Here is a 14,097-nt window from a genome sequence, read left to right on the forward strand (position 1 = left end):
ATCTACTATTCTCTTTGAAAACCGGATCACTTTTCTTAATAGGTTGCCAGTCATAAAACTTTAGGACTGTCTATAAATAGAATAGAGTCTTTCGATTGTAAGCACGACTCTCCTAGCACTTGAACACTTGCTATCTGTAAGCATTTGTTGCATTTGCAATTGGTCGAGTCAATCTTCAGCAATTGAGCCTTTGTAAAAACAGTTTGCAGTAATAATATTGTAAGTTTTCTCTTCAGTTCTTTATTGTTCTTTAGGGACACCCGAAAGGGAACACCCCTATGATCATAAATAATATGAACACTGTATGAATTATATGTTTGTATTACCCAAAGAATTTTAATCCAGTTTTTATATCACCAATACCTTAGAACTTCAAAATTTTAAAGGAGAAATAACTTCAGGCCTTTAAACCATAAAGCCTTCTTGAGTCTTGACCCCGTTTTGCCAAGAGTGGCGTTGAGGGAGTAATATTCGGAGGTAGGTTAAGAAGGAAAATAAGAAATTTCTCTAAATAAAATTTTTGACACTTAAGAGGTAAATGATAATAAAAAGAAAGATTAGTCAATGGGTAATATGATGTATACTTTTATACAGTTCTCAGTTTATTTTAAACAGTTTATCTGGATCATGTGGTGGTAAGTACCGAGTAGGATTTAAAAATATTTGATCACAAACCTTTTGTATACATGAACAAGAAAGAACTTATTTTAATTCATATTCATAGATTAAAAGAAGAAATACATTTCCAGAATTTCTTAATAAGTACACTTTTAAGAACACCCATATACACTCACAGACCTAGATATAGCCCCACTCTTACCAGGTTTATAAAAAAGGAACAGGATAAGCTTAAAGAATTAGAAAACCAGTTAGCAGAAGCAAAACTTCAGTATCACAAAGCAAGACCATTCCAGAATTAGAGCTAAACCATAATAGTTAAAAGTTAAAGGTATAAAAGTGTAATTAGTTAGATTTGTCTCTACCAGAATCTCTACCAGTGTCTCTACTCATAGCAGAATTGTTTCAACAATGCTGATAATTAATGGAAAAACAAGTTAGCTGTCAATCATGAACTCCATGGCACTGGACAAAGAGGGGAAACTGAAGTCCCATATAGTACACTTGCCCTGATGTAAGAAAAATAAGGATGGACATCTGGCCAATAAAATTTGAATATAAAAACAGTTGAACAAAAAACGGTGCCTGCAAACTGAAATCTCCAAAATGAATTGCCAAGTGAATCTGGAAAAGCAGGGATCTGCAAAGAGTAGAGAGCATAGAATGAGAACAAGAGGATATTAATCTCAAGAATGACCACGAACATGAGGAGTAAAACCACAGAGAACTCAACCTGGTATGATGCTATGGCTGGCCAAGTCTTCGATGACACCCAAATTATACCTAATAAAACTATATAACATACAAGTGTTTTGGAAAATAAATTTGGTCTATTGTGTTTCCTAGTATGTCTTTGCACGCTGTTAGTGCGAACTCGTCACCTAATTTGAAACTAACGGAACTCGTCGTGGTACTCGTAGTCGTCTTCATCATCTTCATTGAATATGGCACTATAGAAAACATACGGGCTATCAATCATTTCTTTCAAGGTTAAACGCCCATCCTTATCTGCATCTGCCTGCAGAAACACGCAAAATAACTCTGAAATAGTCAGGTAAGGCACACATTAAATTTCACAACATGATTTGATAATGTCATGTTTGTTGATTTCATAGTGTTATGACACAGTACTGGACAAGCAGCAAAGAGCCATGCCAAGCAAAGCATCCACCCACATGAAAATGTCACTGCATTTGTGTTTTTTTGCCTAAGTCCCAAAATTCTGGACATCGCCAAGAGATGGGAAAATGAACAAATATTGGAATAGTAACTTTCCCTTGAGAACATTTCTTCATCCCTAGATGGCACAAATGGTAAAGCCAAAAACAAGTTGCTTTGAGCTTTTCCTTGCTATCATAGCTACTCAGATAAGACAACTACAAAGATTGCATGCCGGGCGCATGGGACAGGGAGTGCAAGGATTCACATCAGACGAGCAGAGGGTTAATCACCTATGAAGTCACGATTTTCTTTTTAGTGGTTGGTCCAAAGAACGAGAGTCGGCTTCCTTAAGTCCGTTCTTCCTCAGTAGCTTAGTGGTAGAGCGGTCGACTGTTAACTGACAGGTCGTAGGTTCAAATCCTACTTGGGGAGAATTCATAGTGTTCGCTTTTCTGACCTAGCGACCTGATTGATTGCCTTTTTATTGATTTTGACGATTGGATTTCTCTATGAATGGAATGCCCCTTCATTTGAAATAGTGCTTCCTTTTCTTCTAATGGTGTCACTAGCCACAAACTCGCGCAACCTCTCTGTGCGTGACTGGCAAAAAGAGATGCATATATTCCCTATTTTGGTATTAGGGTTGAAGAAATAAATATAAGAGAAATATCACATTACCCGAACAATATATTATAGGGGGGATATCAGTGGGAAAACCCTCAGAATTTTTCCAGACTTGTACATGGACAAGGTAATATAATGTCAGAGCTAGCCAGCTAGGGTCCCTGAGTTTTCAAAATGCAAGACAATGTGATAATACAATTAGGAGTGGACAAGAATACCATGACAAGTAACCATCTATCTCCCTAACTCTCTAATGTACTGTGTACATTAACTCGAAAAAACTGACATAGTTCATCTAATCAAACCAAACCAAACCTTATGTCTCAATCAATTGGGGTCGGCTACATAAATCCTTTTTTTCCATTGAGCTCTGTCAAGGGCCACTTGTTCACTCAAACCTATTAGACTCATATCTTTGCGCACCATAGCATCTAATGTCAATTTAGGTCTTCCCCTCCCCGTCTACTGCATCTCCATGTCTACGGTAGACATGCCCAAACCACCTTAGCCTATTTTCTCTCAACTTCTCCTCTATAGGTACTACACCTACCATTTCATGAACCGTTTCGTTTCTAATCCTGTCTCGTCTAGTCTTACCACACATTCACCTCAACATTCTTATTTCCGCTAAACTCATCTTACTCACCTGTTGTTTCTCAATAGGCCAACATTCTGTCCCGTAAAGCATCATTGGTCTTGTGACAGTTCTATAGAATTTTCCCTCAAATTTTGTGGGTACCCTTTTGTCACATAGTACACCAATAGCACTCCTCCACTTGAGCCACCCCACTTGGATCCTATGAGTCACATCATCAGCAATCTCTCCATCTTTAATAATTGAGCCCAAATACCTAAAATGGTCACTTTTTAGTATCTCCTGTTCTTGGATCACCACTCTTTCTTCATGCGCACAGCTGGTACCACTAAACTTGCACACCATATACTCAGTTTTCCTCTTACTTATCCGAAAACCCTTTGACTCTGATGCTTCCCTCCAAATTTCTAATTTCGTATTAACACCTCTAGTGGTTTCAACCACGAGGACAATATCATTTGCAAACATCATACACTATGGGATATCCTCCTGAAACTGTCTAGTCAACTCATCCATAACTAAGGCAAAGAGGTACGGGCTCGCTCAAGGTCTTGTAATCATATTTGGATACATGCCATAAAGATCTGACGGGTTTTTTAAGTGCTGGCTGTTAGCTACCTAATGCACAACCCTTCTCCTTTATCAGGGCTTGGGATCGGCTGAGAAAGAAAGTTAAGCTCTAAGCACATACCAGGCGGAGTTAAAATTGACATAGTTCATCTATAGTGCAAAAAGCATAACACACCCTTAAAATAAGTCAATTAAACCCCATCAATAGTACTTGAGATTTATTCATTCATACTACAAAAGCATTGTTGAAGTCTTTTATAAAATCACAAGAATAGTTTCCAACTCTACATTGGAATCATAAGAACCAATTCATTTCATTTCATTTATTCAAACTAATTCCTCTTCAGTTAAAGGAATACCTGTGATATGATGTAATCTGCCTGTTGCTTTGCATAGTAACGCTCTGATGGATGAAGTTTATCAATGATTGGTAGCAGTTCTGCATCTGACAAGTACCTAAAAGGCAAGGCACAACTTCAAGTAATTCACCATATTATCAAGCAAATCCTCAGCCATCAAGGGAGATAAAATAAAAGGTGAAACAGTAATCACATATGAACCATATTGGCATCATAATAAATACCCATCGCCATCTTTGTCGAGCTCAGCAAATATCTTCTGAGCGGGGGCCTCCCCTGAATCATCAGACTCATGTGAAGGACTGTGGTGTTCTTTGTCATAGTTTCTTACGAAGTCAAACAGCCCATGAAAAAATTCTTTGAAATTGACTTTCCTGTCTTTATCAGAATCTCTTTCCCTAAGATGAAAGCAGGTGGATCAGGCAGCAAGTTAAGCAACTTACATGTCAAGCATCCCTCCAAATAATCAAATAACAGGAAGAGGACGAACTAGCAAGCAACTGGCTAAAGTCTCTAAGTAGAGGGAGTCACTAAACCAACTATCCCTTTTAGGTACCATGGAAAGATAAGGTCTCCTTCTAGATATACAACAAATTACTTCAAACATCCATAGAAGCGCAATGAATCTCTAGTGATGACATGCCAAGTGATAACATTTAAGTAATTCCAGTGCCAATTGATTCTTGCAAAACAAACAAAAAGTTGTAATTGTGTATCACAAGAATTTCTGCACGCCTTTTCCAAGATGAAGTCAAAAGATTGGCCAAGATTTCATATGGAGTTTGTTCAATAAAAATTGAATTATGCACTTTTCAGTGTTGCGATAGGTTGTAATCCTGGGAACTAAGGTACAAGGTACTCCACTGAAAACTTTAGAAGCAGGTTTACTGTCTTCGGAGGGTTTCGTAGCATGTATAAGGTTAGCAATTTCAGTTTGAAACACAGTGAAGCAAACTTTGCCAATGGTCACACATTGAAAGTCAATCTCGGACACAAGTAAGATGTTCTAGATTTTTCCTGAGAGATTGATGCCACGTTTGTTGGCTTTGTTACCGACAACGAAACTATATGGAAAACTCTCATTTGCCAAGGCCTGTTCCATACAGAGCAGGATTCTGAAATAGAGACCCCTACACAAGTTGTACCAATGTGTATCAATAAGAACAGAAGGTTACCACGTTTACCATTCTCGTCTAAATTTTGGTTATCATACAAGTTGTATAGGTCGTGACTCGGTACGATAGGAAGGGTTATTGGCCCCAGCATTGTAGCATGGATTTGAATAGTGGGAATCCTTCTCTTCAAAGGTGGGTGTAAGTTGTCTGCATACTACCTCTTCCAAACCCTGGTGTATGCAGAAGCTTTAAGTACTTACTGGATACGACCTTTTATAGGCTCTACATCATATTCCGAATACCATCACAAAAAGACACCTACTTCTATCACCCAATATCATATTCCTTCTTTCCCTGGATTATAGTCCACATCCCTTTTCTTCAATGTCCCAAAGTGAGCGTCCGATGTCAAAAATCAATTTGAAACTTTCATTGATTTTTAACTTTTGCTTGTCCAAATTTTTCCGCCTCAGTTAAGGTCTTAATCACAAGTTCCTAATCTGAGGTAATAGAATGTATAAATGGGGGTACTTTAATGCCACTCTAGTAATACGTTCAACCTCGAAGTGGACAATTTTTAAGCCATAGTCTTGTTCCTGTTGTTTTTTACCTCTCATTTCTTCCAAAGGTGTGTAAATCGTAGGAAACAATGAAACCACTTTACACCTACAATACAGTAGATAGGCGATGAACAACAAATGATGTAACCTATAAAAAAGACATGGTTGTAATCAACTACAATTTTTACCATCTACCCCCATGCTCGCCAAAATTTCCACAATCAGTCTGTTCCAAGTGTTATATAACGGCCACAATATATGACCATTAATGGGGAAGTATCTTGTTAAATGATACATATTCATCACAAAGAAATAATAATGAGGAAGAGTGTACACCAAACACATGTTGAAGTGTAAGAACCACTACTCAACAATAGGTGAGTAGCTGCAGTAGTCCCGATCCCATTCGATTTTCTTAATTAAGCATTCCATACGATTTAGTACATCCATATCTGTTGTTACATTGTTGTCCATTTGTCAAGCCATTTCAGCTTGTATTGCATTAGATTACCAAACTCTAAGTTGAAAGAGATCTTGCATTGCACACGTTTTACCAAACTCTGTTTGCCAGAGAGCAAAGTCAGTAAATGTAGCTTTTAAGGTTAGAAGTGATACTGTTATTTCGAATCGAAGGAGACTAAGAAGGCAAGGTTCGAAGCCTTCACCTTGCGATTGAGAAAGAACACAAAAGTGATATGCCACATACTCTAAAATGGGGTACGATAGGTGTAGACTTGCATAAATGACACTATAAGAATGTATGGTACTCCTAAACAGATCAATTTTCTTTTGAGTTTTAGGCACAAAATAAGTTCTTTATTATTCTTCAAAACATTCAAGTCATATTAAATTTTTAGGAGCCTTAAAGCCCATTATTTGCTACAATACCTGTCAAAAGTTCAATCCTCACGTATCCGACTTTGGTTGTCCTGTAAGTTTTTCTTTCTTCATAAGGAAACAAATCAGCCCAAACCAACCCAAGACCCATTTCTTAAACAGGTTTTCTTTTTCTTTCTAAGGAAATAAATCAACACAAACCAACCTAATCCTTGTGTCTCAACAAATTGTGTGCAACTACTTGAATTAGCCCAACAGAGGAATGGTGGATGCATACGAGGCTTTTACTGATGTATTTATTTGGAAGGATAATTTTTGGTGCAGTTTTCCCTACTAACATCCTTAGTTGACATGAAGCAGGAGGAAGGATGGACGGAAATAAGCGTAGAAATTGGAAATGCAATTAGCAACTGTACAAGAGAATTACAACAAAACTGTATGGTAAGAGAACCGTGCATCAATTTATAAGTACAATGACACCTAGATACCTTATCTCCTCCTGGCACAACCAATGAAGTAGCTTTGGGTTCTTGCTGTCAACCGGATGATGAAAGCTATAGTCCATCAACAAAATCATCAAAAAGAATTAGCATCAATGAAGAGAGCAACATGTAAGTCGTAACAAACAATAGAGGGGGAAATGAAGGGAAGAACACTTTGGCTAATTGAATAAGTATAAGCTTACTCATTGAACTCAGCTATATTAAGAAGGCCATCTCCATCTACATCTGACGCATTGAAATGTTCCTCCCTCCACCAACCCATTTCATATCCAAGTGACGTATTATCTGACAGCCAAAATCAGAACCGAGAACGTCACTCAAGGACAAGGTGTGACATAACAATCCTATAAGTCAATATTGCATCTAACCAATAACTTGAATGTTGAATTATAAAGATGCTGCATTTTTTGTTCAGCTGAATTTTGTTTTCCTTCAAAAAAATTGGCATTAGTAAATAACATTATCCTAGGGACCTTTCCAAATTATGCCTGCTGTCAAACATTCTCATTGCAAAAAAAGATGGCGTTAGATATAAGCTTACTGTGGTTTTGCTAATATACCCACTAGACAATAAGCTGCCACAGCCAAAACATTCGCACTTAAAGACTTTGACATAAGATAGAGAACGCCAAAGAATAGAATATATTTTTAGCAAAACCCGGAGAACAAGGACTCATAGAACAGGTAAAAATTACAATAATTTCTGTTGCGTTTAAATTAATCATTCATAGGCAGGGGCAGAGGCAGCGGTGTATGTTGTGTGTGTGTGTTAGAGAGAGAGAGAGAGAGAGAGAGAGAGAGTGAGTTTATGTCGGTTAGAAGGCCACTTCACGATACCGAATGTTGAGCCATCAAACATTTGCTTTAATTGAGGGGATAAATGTTGCTTCATCAAAGCAATCATTACAGACTAAAGTAAATTCCGAGACTTTAGTGTTCCCAAAATAGGCCATGTGACAACCACATGACTAATGCCAGTCAAATTTCTGAGAAATCATTGACCGTCAGGACTTGACCAAAAGTGTAAGATTTTGACTGTCCCAATTGAATTTACAGGGAGTGAGGTGAGATTTGAGGCAAAGTGCAGAAGTATAAAGTGTTGATCAACAAAATTTAAATAACTGCATACATGACAATAACCAATGTAACTAAAAACAAAGCACTAAGAAGACTATCATCGAGCACCTGATTGTACAACTAGGAATGAAGTACATAAGCTACAATGACATGGAAACAATCAAACCACCAAGAGAATGGTAGCCAACACTACTGTTTGTCTCCTCAAAAGGAAAAATAGCAAAGGATGCATGCTAGCAGCCCTAGAATAGTTTGGAAAAAATTCTCTTCTAGTCAAATTTATTCCAACATTCTTTTTCTTCTGTTTCAATTTTTTGGTAATGGAGGCAGATGTAGGGAGCTAAGATCCATAGTGGGAGACTCGAGGAGGCATTAATAGATTATTACATACAGAAATAAGCCCAACCTTAGTTGCAGGAACCTCCAATGTGGGTGGCGAATCCACCTTGGAACCTCGCTCCCGTGCCCCAAGTCAGGAACCTCGCTCCCATTGAGAAGGAACCCACTCCCAACTAGGATTACCTCTTAGGTATATAAATCCCAAAAGAAACAAAAATAAAAGATACCAAGCAAGATAAAAGACAAAGTAATGATAAGATATTAGGAAAATATTAACTTAAATTTGCTCAATTGCATAATATAACCATAATATTACTTAGTCACTAAGACAATCTTTGCAATTGACATGAATGACGCATAATAATATTTACTTGCATTACATATTTTCATGTATTATTCCCAAACCGATCCCGCTCCCGCCCCTGCTTTGTGCAACTAAGATAGGAGAACAACTAGAATCATGTATTAAAACTATAAATATTTTTATGTTTTGCATTTTAAGTGGTAGAATAATATTTTCTTTTTGACATCTAACTACATAAAAATAAATAATTTTTCCTCAACGCTCTCGACGGTGCTCCCACACTTCTATGATCATCCGCTCCCTCGCCGTCGCTCCTGCTTTGTGCAACTAAGAGCCCAACTACTCAATGTCTCGGGCCTCTTGGTAGAATACCAAATGCTATCAAAAAACCAAGAAACAAGTAAACTCTACCCATCTTGAGCTGTACACCTAAGAACTTAAATAACTGGCTTGCTAGCTCTCTGTTCCGCAAAACCAGGTCTTCATCTCGTTTCCACTAACAAAAATATTTCAGCATTTTACCATCTCGTTTTCACTAAAAAAAAAATTGTCAACAAAAAAAAAAATTTGCTACACTAACTCTACTCACAAACCTATCAACAACTTATTCGCTACCGGAAACAACTTGACATTTCTCAACAACTTATTCATCACTGGAAACACCTAACAACTTCTCAACCACAAATTAAAATCTACAAATTTTTCACTACCGGAAACACCATTAGAGCATGGTGGACAAATATCATATGGAAGAATACAACTGGAGACGTATGAGTGAAGTATATTGCAAAACGAAAGCTAAGACTTCAGGGAGAGAAAGATAAGTAACCCACATTAATAGGGAGGCAAGACAGCTGAAGACACGCAGGTGAACAATACGTAGTCCATTGGGAGAGATAAGTATATACCACAGAGGCACAGAGCAAAAGAGGAAATAGAGAATTGTAAAATTCTACCGATTATAAAAGGGAACCAATCATATTTTGGGGGCAGGGCCGGCCCTAGGGTGAAGCTTGAGGTGCGGCCACTTTAGGCCTCCGGAACTTAAGTAAAAACAAGGCCCCATTTTCTATATAACACATGTATATATTATATATAATTTGTTCCATATTCTGACACAAGACGTTTTCTGGCAAAGTTGGTGCGTGCATTCCCTTGGATTCCATATGTCCTTGGTTCGACTCCCAGGGCTTTCTTTCTATGAACCATTTTTTAAACTTATTTTCCTATTGGATCTAGGTGTAATAAGGCCTCTTGCACCTCTTGTATGGCGTATAAATTAGTGATGCTTTAGTGGTTGTAGATGTTATGCAAATTTTTTGCACACAATAAATGTTTTGATAAGTTTTATATTATGTTCTTGGGAACTGATTTTCACACTTCCTTTTTTTATATCCTCACTCCCTTTTTGTCTTTTAGCAAAAAATTTACATACACTTTCAACACTAAAAAAACAAAAAAGCGAGTGTGGATATCAAAAAGGGGAGTATGAAAATCACTCCGCATGTTCTTTTGCTTATTTAAAAATTACTTTTACCTTTTACATCACATTCACAAATAAAATACTATTGACTAAAAAAAACCAAAATAATTTATTTTTACACAACAAACTTCGATAAAAAAAATGTTTAACATAAATAATAACTCCTCTTATTGTTAAAAATAAAATTCATACAATTAAAGTTAATAACATGATTAAATAGAGAAAATGATGAGCCATACTTTGTTGTGTTTGATTCATCTTTTTCTAATGCTTTAAATTTTTTCAAAAGTTTATTTTACAAAGTTAAAATACCATGTTTAATCTTTTTATCTCATATTAGCCACCTATATTAAAAAACAAAGGTTAAAAGAACTAAGGCCACATTTTCAAATTCGCTTTAGGCTTCCAAATTACTAGAGCTGGCCTTGTTTGGGAGCTAGTATCGCCATTAAGTACCATCTCAAGCATGACCATCCCTCCCACATACAAGGAAATCCCAGCGACCAAGAAAGGAAGCTCATTAGTCTAAGTTTAGCGCAATGCTGGACTTCTTATGTAGGCTGCCTATGAAGCACGGATACTATATTTTGGCCTCCATATCACGTATCATATCCGTATTGGATACCGATACACTCCGAATACGTATCCGATACGTTTTTTAAAGTATCCTGCTTTTAGAATTATTTTTTGGTATTCCGATACGTTTCGGATATGTGAGGAACGTGTTGGATACGTTCGGATACGTCATTGGATACAGATTTTTACCTCTACGTACAGAAAAGTGAAACTTAATTCCCATTAAGGAGAGATGAAATACTTAATTACCACTAGGTCCATCTTTACAAAAATACATTTACCATTAATGGAAGTGTCAACCTAGGGTTTTAAGGTACCCTAGTGGGTAGGGCGTTTGAGGGTTTTAGAGTACCTTAGGGTTTTAGGATACCTTAGGGTTTTAGGGTTTAAGATACCCAAGGGTTTAGGGTACCCTAGGGTTTAGGTTTAGGCGCTTTCATAGAGCCCTAGGGTTTAGGTTTAGGTTTTTAGGGTGCACTTTCCTATTATAGGGTTTTAGCGGTTTAGGTACTTCATAGGGTACCCTAGGGGTTTAGGCATTTTTATAGGGTACCCTAGGATTTAGGCACTTTCATAGGGTACCCTAAAGTATAGACACTTTCAGGATCTAGAGTTTTAGGCACTTTCATAGGGTTTCAGTGTTTCATTAATTAGAGGAGACGTGGTGGGAATTACTTTCTATTTTCTGGATCTAGAGGTAAAAAGCCCTTTTGGATATGCGCGAGATAAATATGTTATTACTTAAAATATAGGGGTTAAAATTGCAATTAAGACTATTTGGATATGCGCGAGGTAAATATGTTATTACTTAAAATATAGGGGTTAAAATTGCAATTAGGACTATATTTTTCTTTTTCCCCCACCGATCGACACCAGAAACACACCGACAATATCCTCTCTTGTCTCTCATCTCTCTTGACAACCTTGTAAGTCTCTCGTCTCTCTCTCCTCTCGCAGTGTGTATGTATGTATATATATAACTGTGTGTAAACATAAATCTCTTGGCATGTGAAATGGTGAACTTATGTAATGGAAAACTTTAATCATTAATGAAATTTTAGGAATTAAAAATCACATATATATATATATATATATATATAATTTTTTTTTGACATTTATGTTCTACATATCCCCCAACGTATCATATCCTTCTTTTTGAAAAAATCACGTATCCGCAAATCCGTATCATATCCATATCCCGCATTTGCATCTGCATCCGTGCTTCTTAGGTAGCCGCTAATGACAAAGTCAACTTCCAATGAATTTCCCTATCGGAAAAGCCTCAGATATAAGCTAAGTTCAACAACCAGTAAATGCAGTACCAAAAATGAACCCCAAACAAAACTTCCATAATCTTCGTCACGAGAGAGTACAAATCATATCGAAAGCATTAGATTCTCAGAATAATCTTTAACTAACTAGCCCTCCATCACATGCGGGCTCAATAAATAGTTCAGGATACTACAACTATTAACACCCAATTAAGGGTTTATCAGAAATTGACGGATAGACTCTTCAAGAACGCATACAACAAATAAGGTATAAACTGGGGCTTCATATTCAAACCATAAACCTCTCAAACATATTATCATGAATTCTTTCTTTCCAGCACACCACATATTTCCTCAATAAATAGCAACTACGAGCAAGTAATCAAAACCAGACGATCAATGGGTAATTAATATCAATGTTCAAAACCAGACGACTAGTTGGTTGCATAAGTGCCCAGGCGCCGAACTAGTCGGCTACCTAATAGGCTTTGGACCACCTCCTAGCGCCTAGGCAGGGAGTAGGCAGCCGACTTTTAGAACACTGATTAACATACAACCATAGTTTACAGGGTAAAAAGATGATATTTTTGGACCTAGGTCACATGATCCGCCAAGACTCCCTGCTCCCACTCTCAACCCTCTCTCTTCAAATTTCAGTAATGTTTTCAAAATGCACTTTCACCCTGACCTTGGTTTGGTCTCTTACCCTATTATTGCACTAGAGAGACATACACACATCCAATTATGCTTTAAAATGCAATAGATGAACATAACTGCCAAATATCAACTCTCTACTACAAATCACAACTTCATTAACACACAAACAAATGAACAAGTTAGCAAATCAGGAGATTTCTCAGAAGAAGATCACATCACAGCAGACCTGATTTATGAACCCAAGCGGGGGGCTCGTACTCGGCGAAGGAGACGAAGCCGTCCCGATTCTTATCATGAATCTCCATCTCCCTCTGAGTCCTGTGCATCACTTCCCTCTGCGAGTTCTTCAAAATCCACTCCAACAATTCCCCCTCCGTCGCGTACCCGTCCGTGGGGTCCACATCGATTTTCGGGAAGAGCAAAACCAATCGATCGGTCACGTTGAACTTCTCCTCGTCGTTCAAGTAATCCTCGGCGTTCATGAAGTCCTCCCACTCGGGCTGAGACTCGGCCCCGGGGGCTGCTGATTCAAGTCGTTCATTTGACATGATGAATTTCTCCTTCACCCATTGCTTGTCCTCTATCTGACGCTCGATGTCGGCGATTAGAGGGTCGAATGGGACGGGGTCGTGGTGATGGGGAGGGCGTTGGGGATGGTCGGCGGCGGAGAAGTTGGAGCGGAGCTTGAGGCGGCGGTGGCGGTGGGAGGAGGGTTTATTGGGAGAGTGGGAGATGAGGAGTAGGAATAGTAGGGCTAGTGTGATGTAGATGATTACGGAGGTCTTGCTCCCCATCTCATCCGAGAGAGAAGGAGAAATAGATGTGTATGTTAGTAGTATATATTGTTGATAGAGACTGGGGTGAGTATATATGTTTCTCTCTCGAGAGAGAAAAGTGTGGTGTTGACGATTTGGACTGGAGATGTGAAAGGAGATGATTGGAGGGGACCCGGTCTGCTGCTGAGCACCCCGTGCCGAGCGGGGTGTCAAACGGCACCGCTACCAAGTACTTATATTTGGTTGCATCTCTCGTTCCGCTTGGAGGTGGTGCGTCAGTTTTAGATTTTTTTAGTGGAAGAATAAGAAATTCATTGATGAATACGATAATTACAATCTATCGAGGCAATTAATACAGCTGTTACAAAGACCTATTATACTCAAGAAGAGAGATAACACATCCAACCAATGAAGGATTCAAGTCCAGCGTAAAATTGATTAGACTGTCAGGTGTCAAAGCCGCGCATGTTGGACACTTTTGGCAGACAATAATAAAAAATCTACAAACACAATTTTAGAACGAAACCCTGAAACATAATTGCATCAAACGATTCCGGACGCAGCTCTGTTCGAAATTATATTTTAAAATTGCGTTGGTTGCATTTCTCAAAAATAATAGGGCAAATATCTCGTTAATTCCTAATTATTCCAAATAAGAATTTTTTTGATTCA

At 38.0% G+C, this 14,097-nt stretch overlaps 1 protein-coding gene and 1 non-coding gene across 3 annotated transcripts; one reads left to right on the plus strand and one right to left on the minus strand.

The window, feature by feature from the left end:
* Positions 1-1,018: 1,018 nt before the first annotated feature.
* LOC131310938 (uncharacterized) lies at positions 1,019-13,659 on the minus strand. Of its 2 annotated transcripts, none has more exons than XM_058338214.1 (6): positions 12,876-13,659; positions 7,125-7,227; positions 6,928-6,993; positions 4,152-4,325; positions 3,928-4,024; positions 1,019-1,258 (listed from the first exon to the last, which is right to left on the minus strand). In XM_058338214.1, exons 1-6 carry the CDS (start codon positions 13,441-13,443, stop codon positions 1,067-1,069), a joined length of 1,200 nt encoding a protein of 399 aa, XP_058194197.1. In that variant the 5' UTR covers positions 13,444-13,659; the 3' UTR covers positions 1,019-1,066. The 2 variants fall into 2 exon arrangements, with proteins under 2 accessions (XP_058194197.1, XP_058194199.1); XM_058338216.1 differs by having other exon boundaries at positions 1,019-1,636; positions 12,876-13,650.
* TRNAN-GUU (transfer RNA asparagine (anticodon GUU)) lies at positions 2,140-2,211 on the plus strand. Its single transcript has one exon. It is a non-coding gene; the product is annotated as a tRNA-Asn (tRNA).
* Positions 13,660-14,097: the final 438 nt, after the last annotated feature.

Source organism: Rhododendron vialii, chromosome 12a, assembly GCF_030253575.1.
Source record: "Rhododendron vialii isolate Sample 1 chromosome 12a, ASM3025357v1".
NCBI lineage: Eukaryota > Viridiplantae > Streptophyta > Magnoliopsida > Ericales > Ericaceae > Rhododendron > Rhododendron vialii.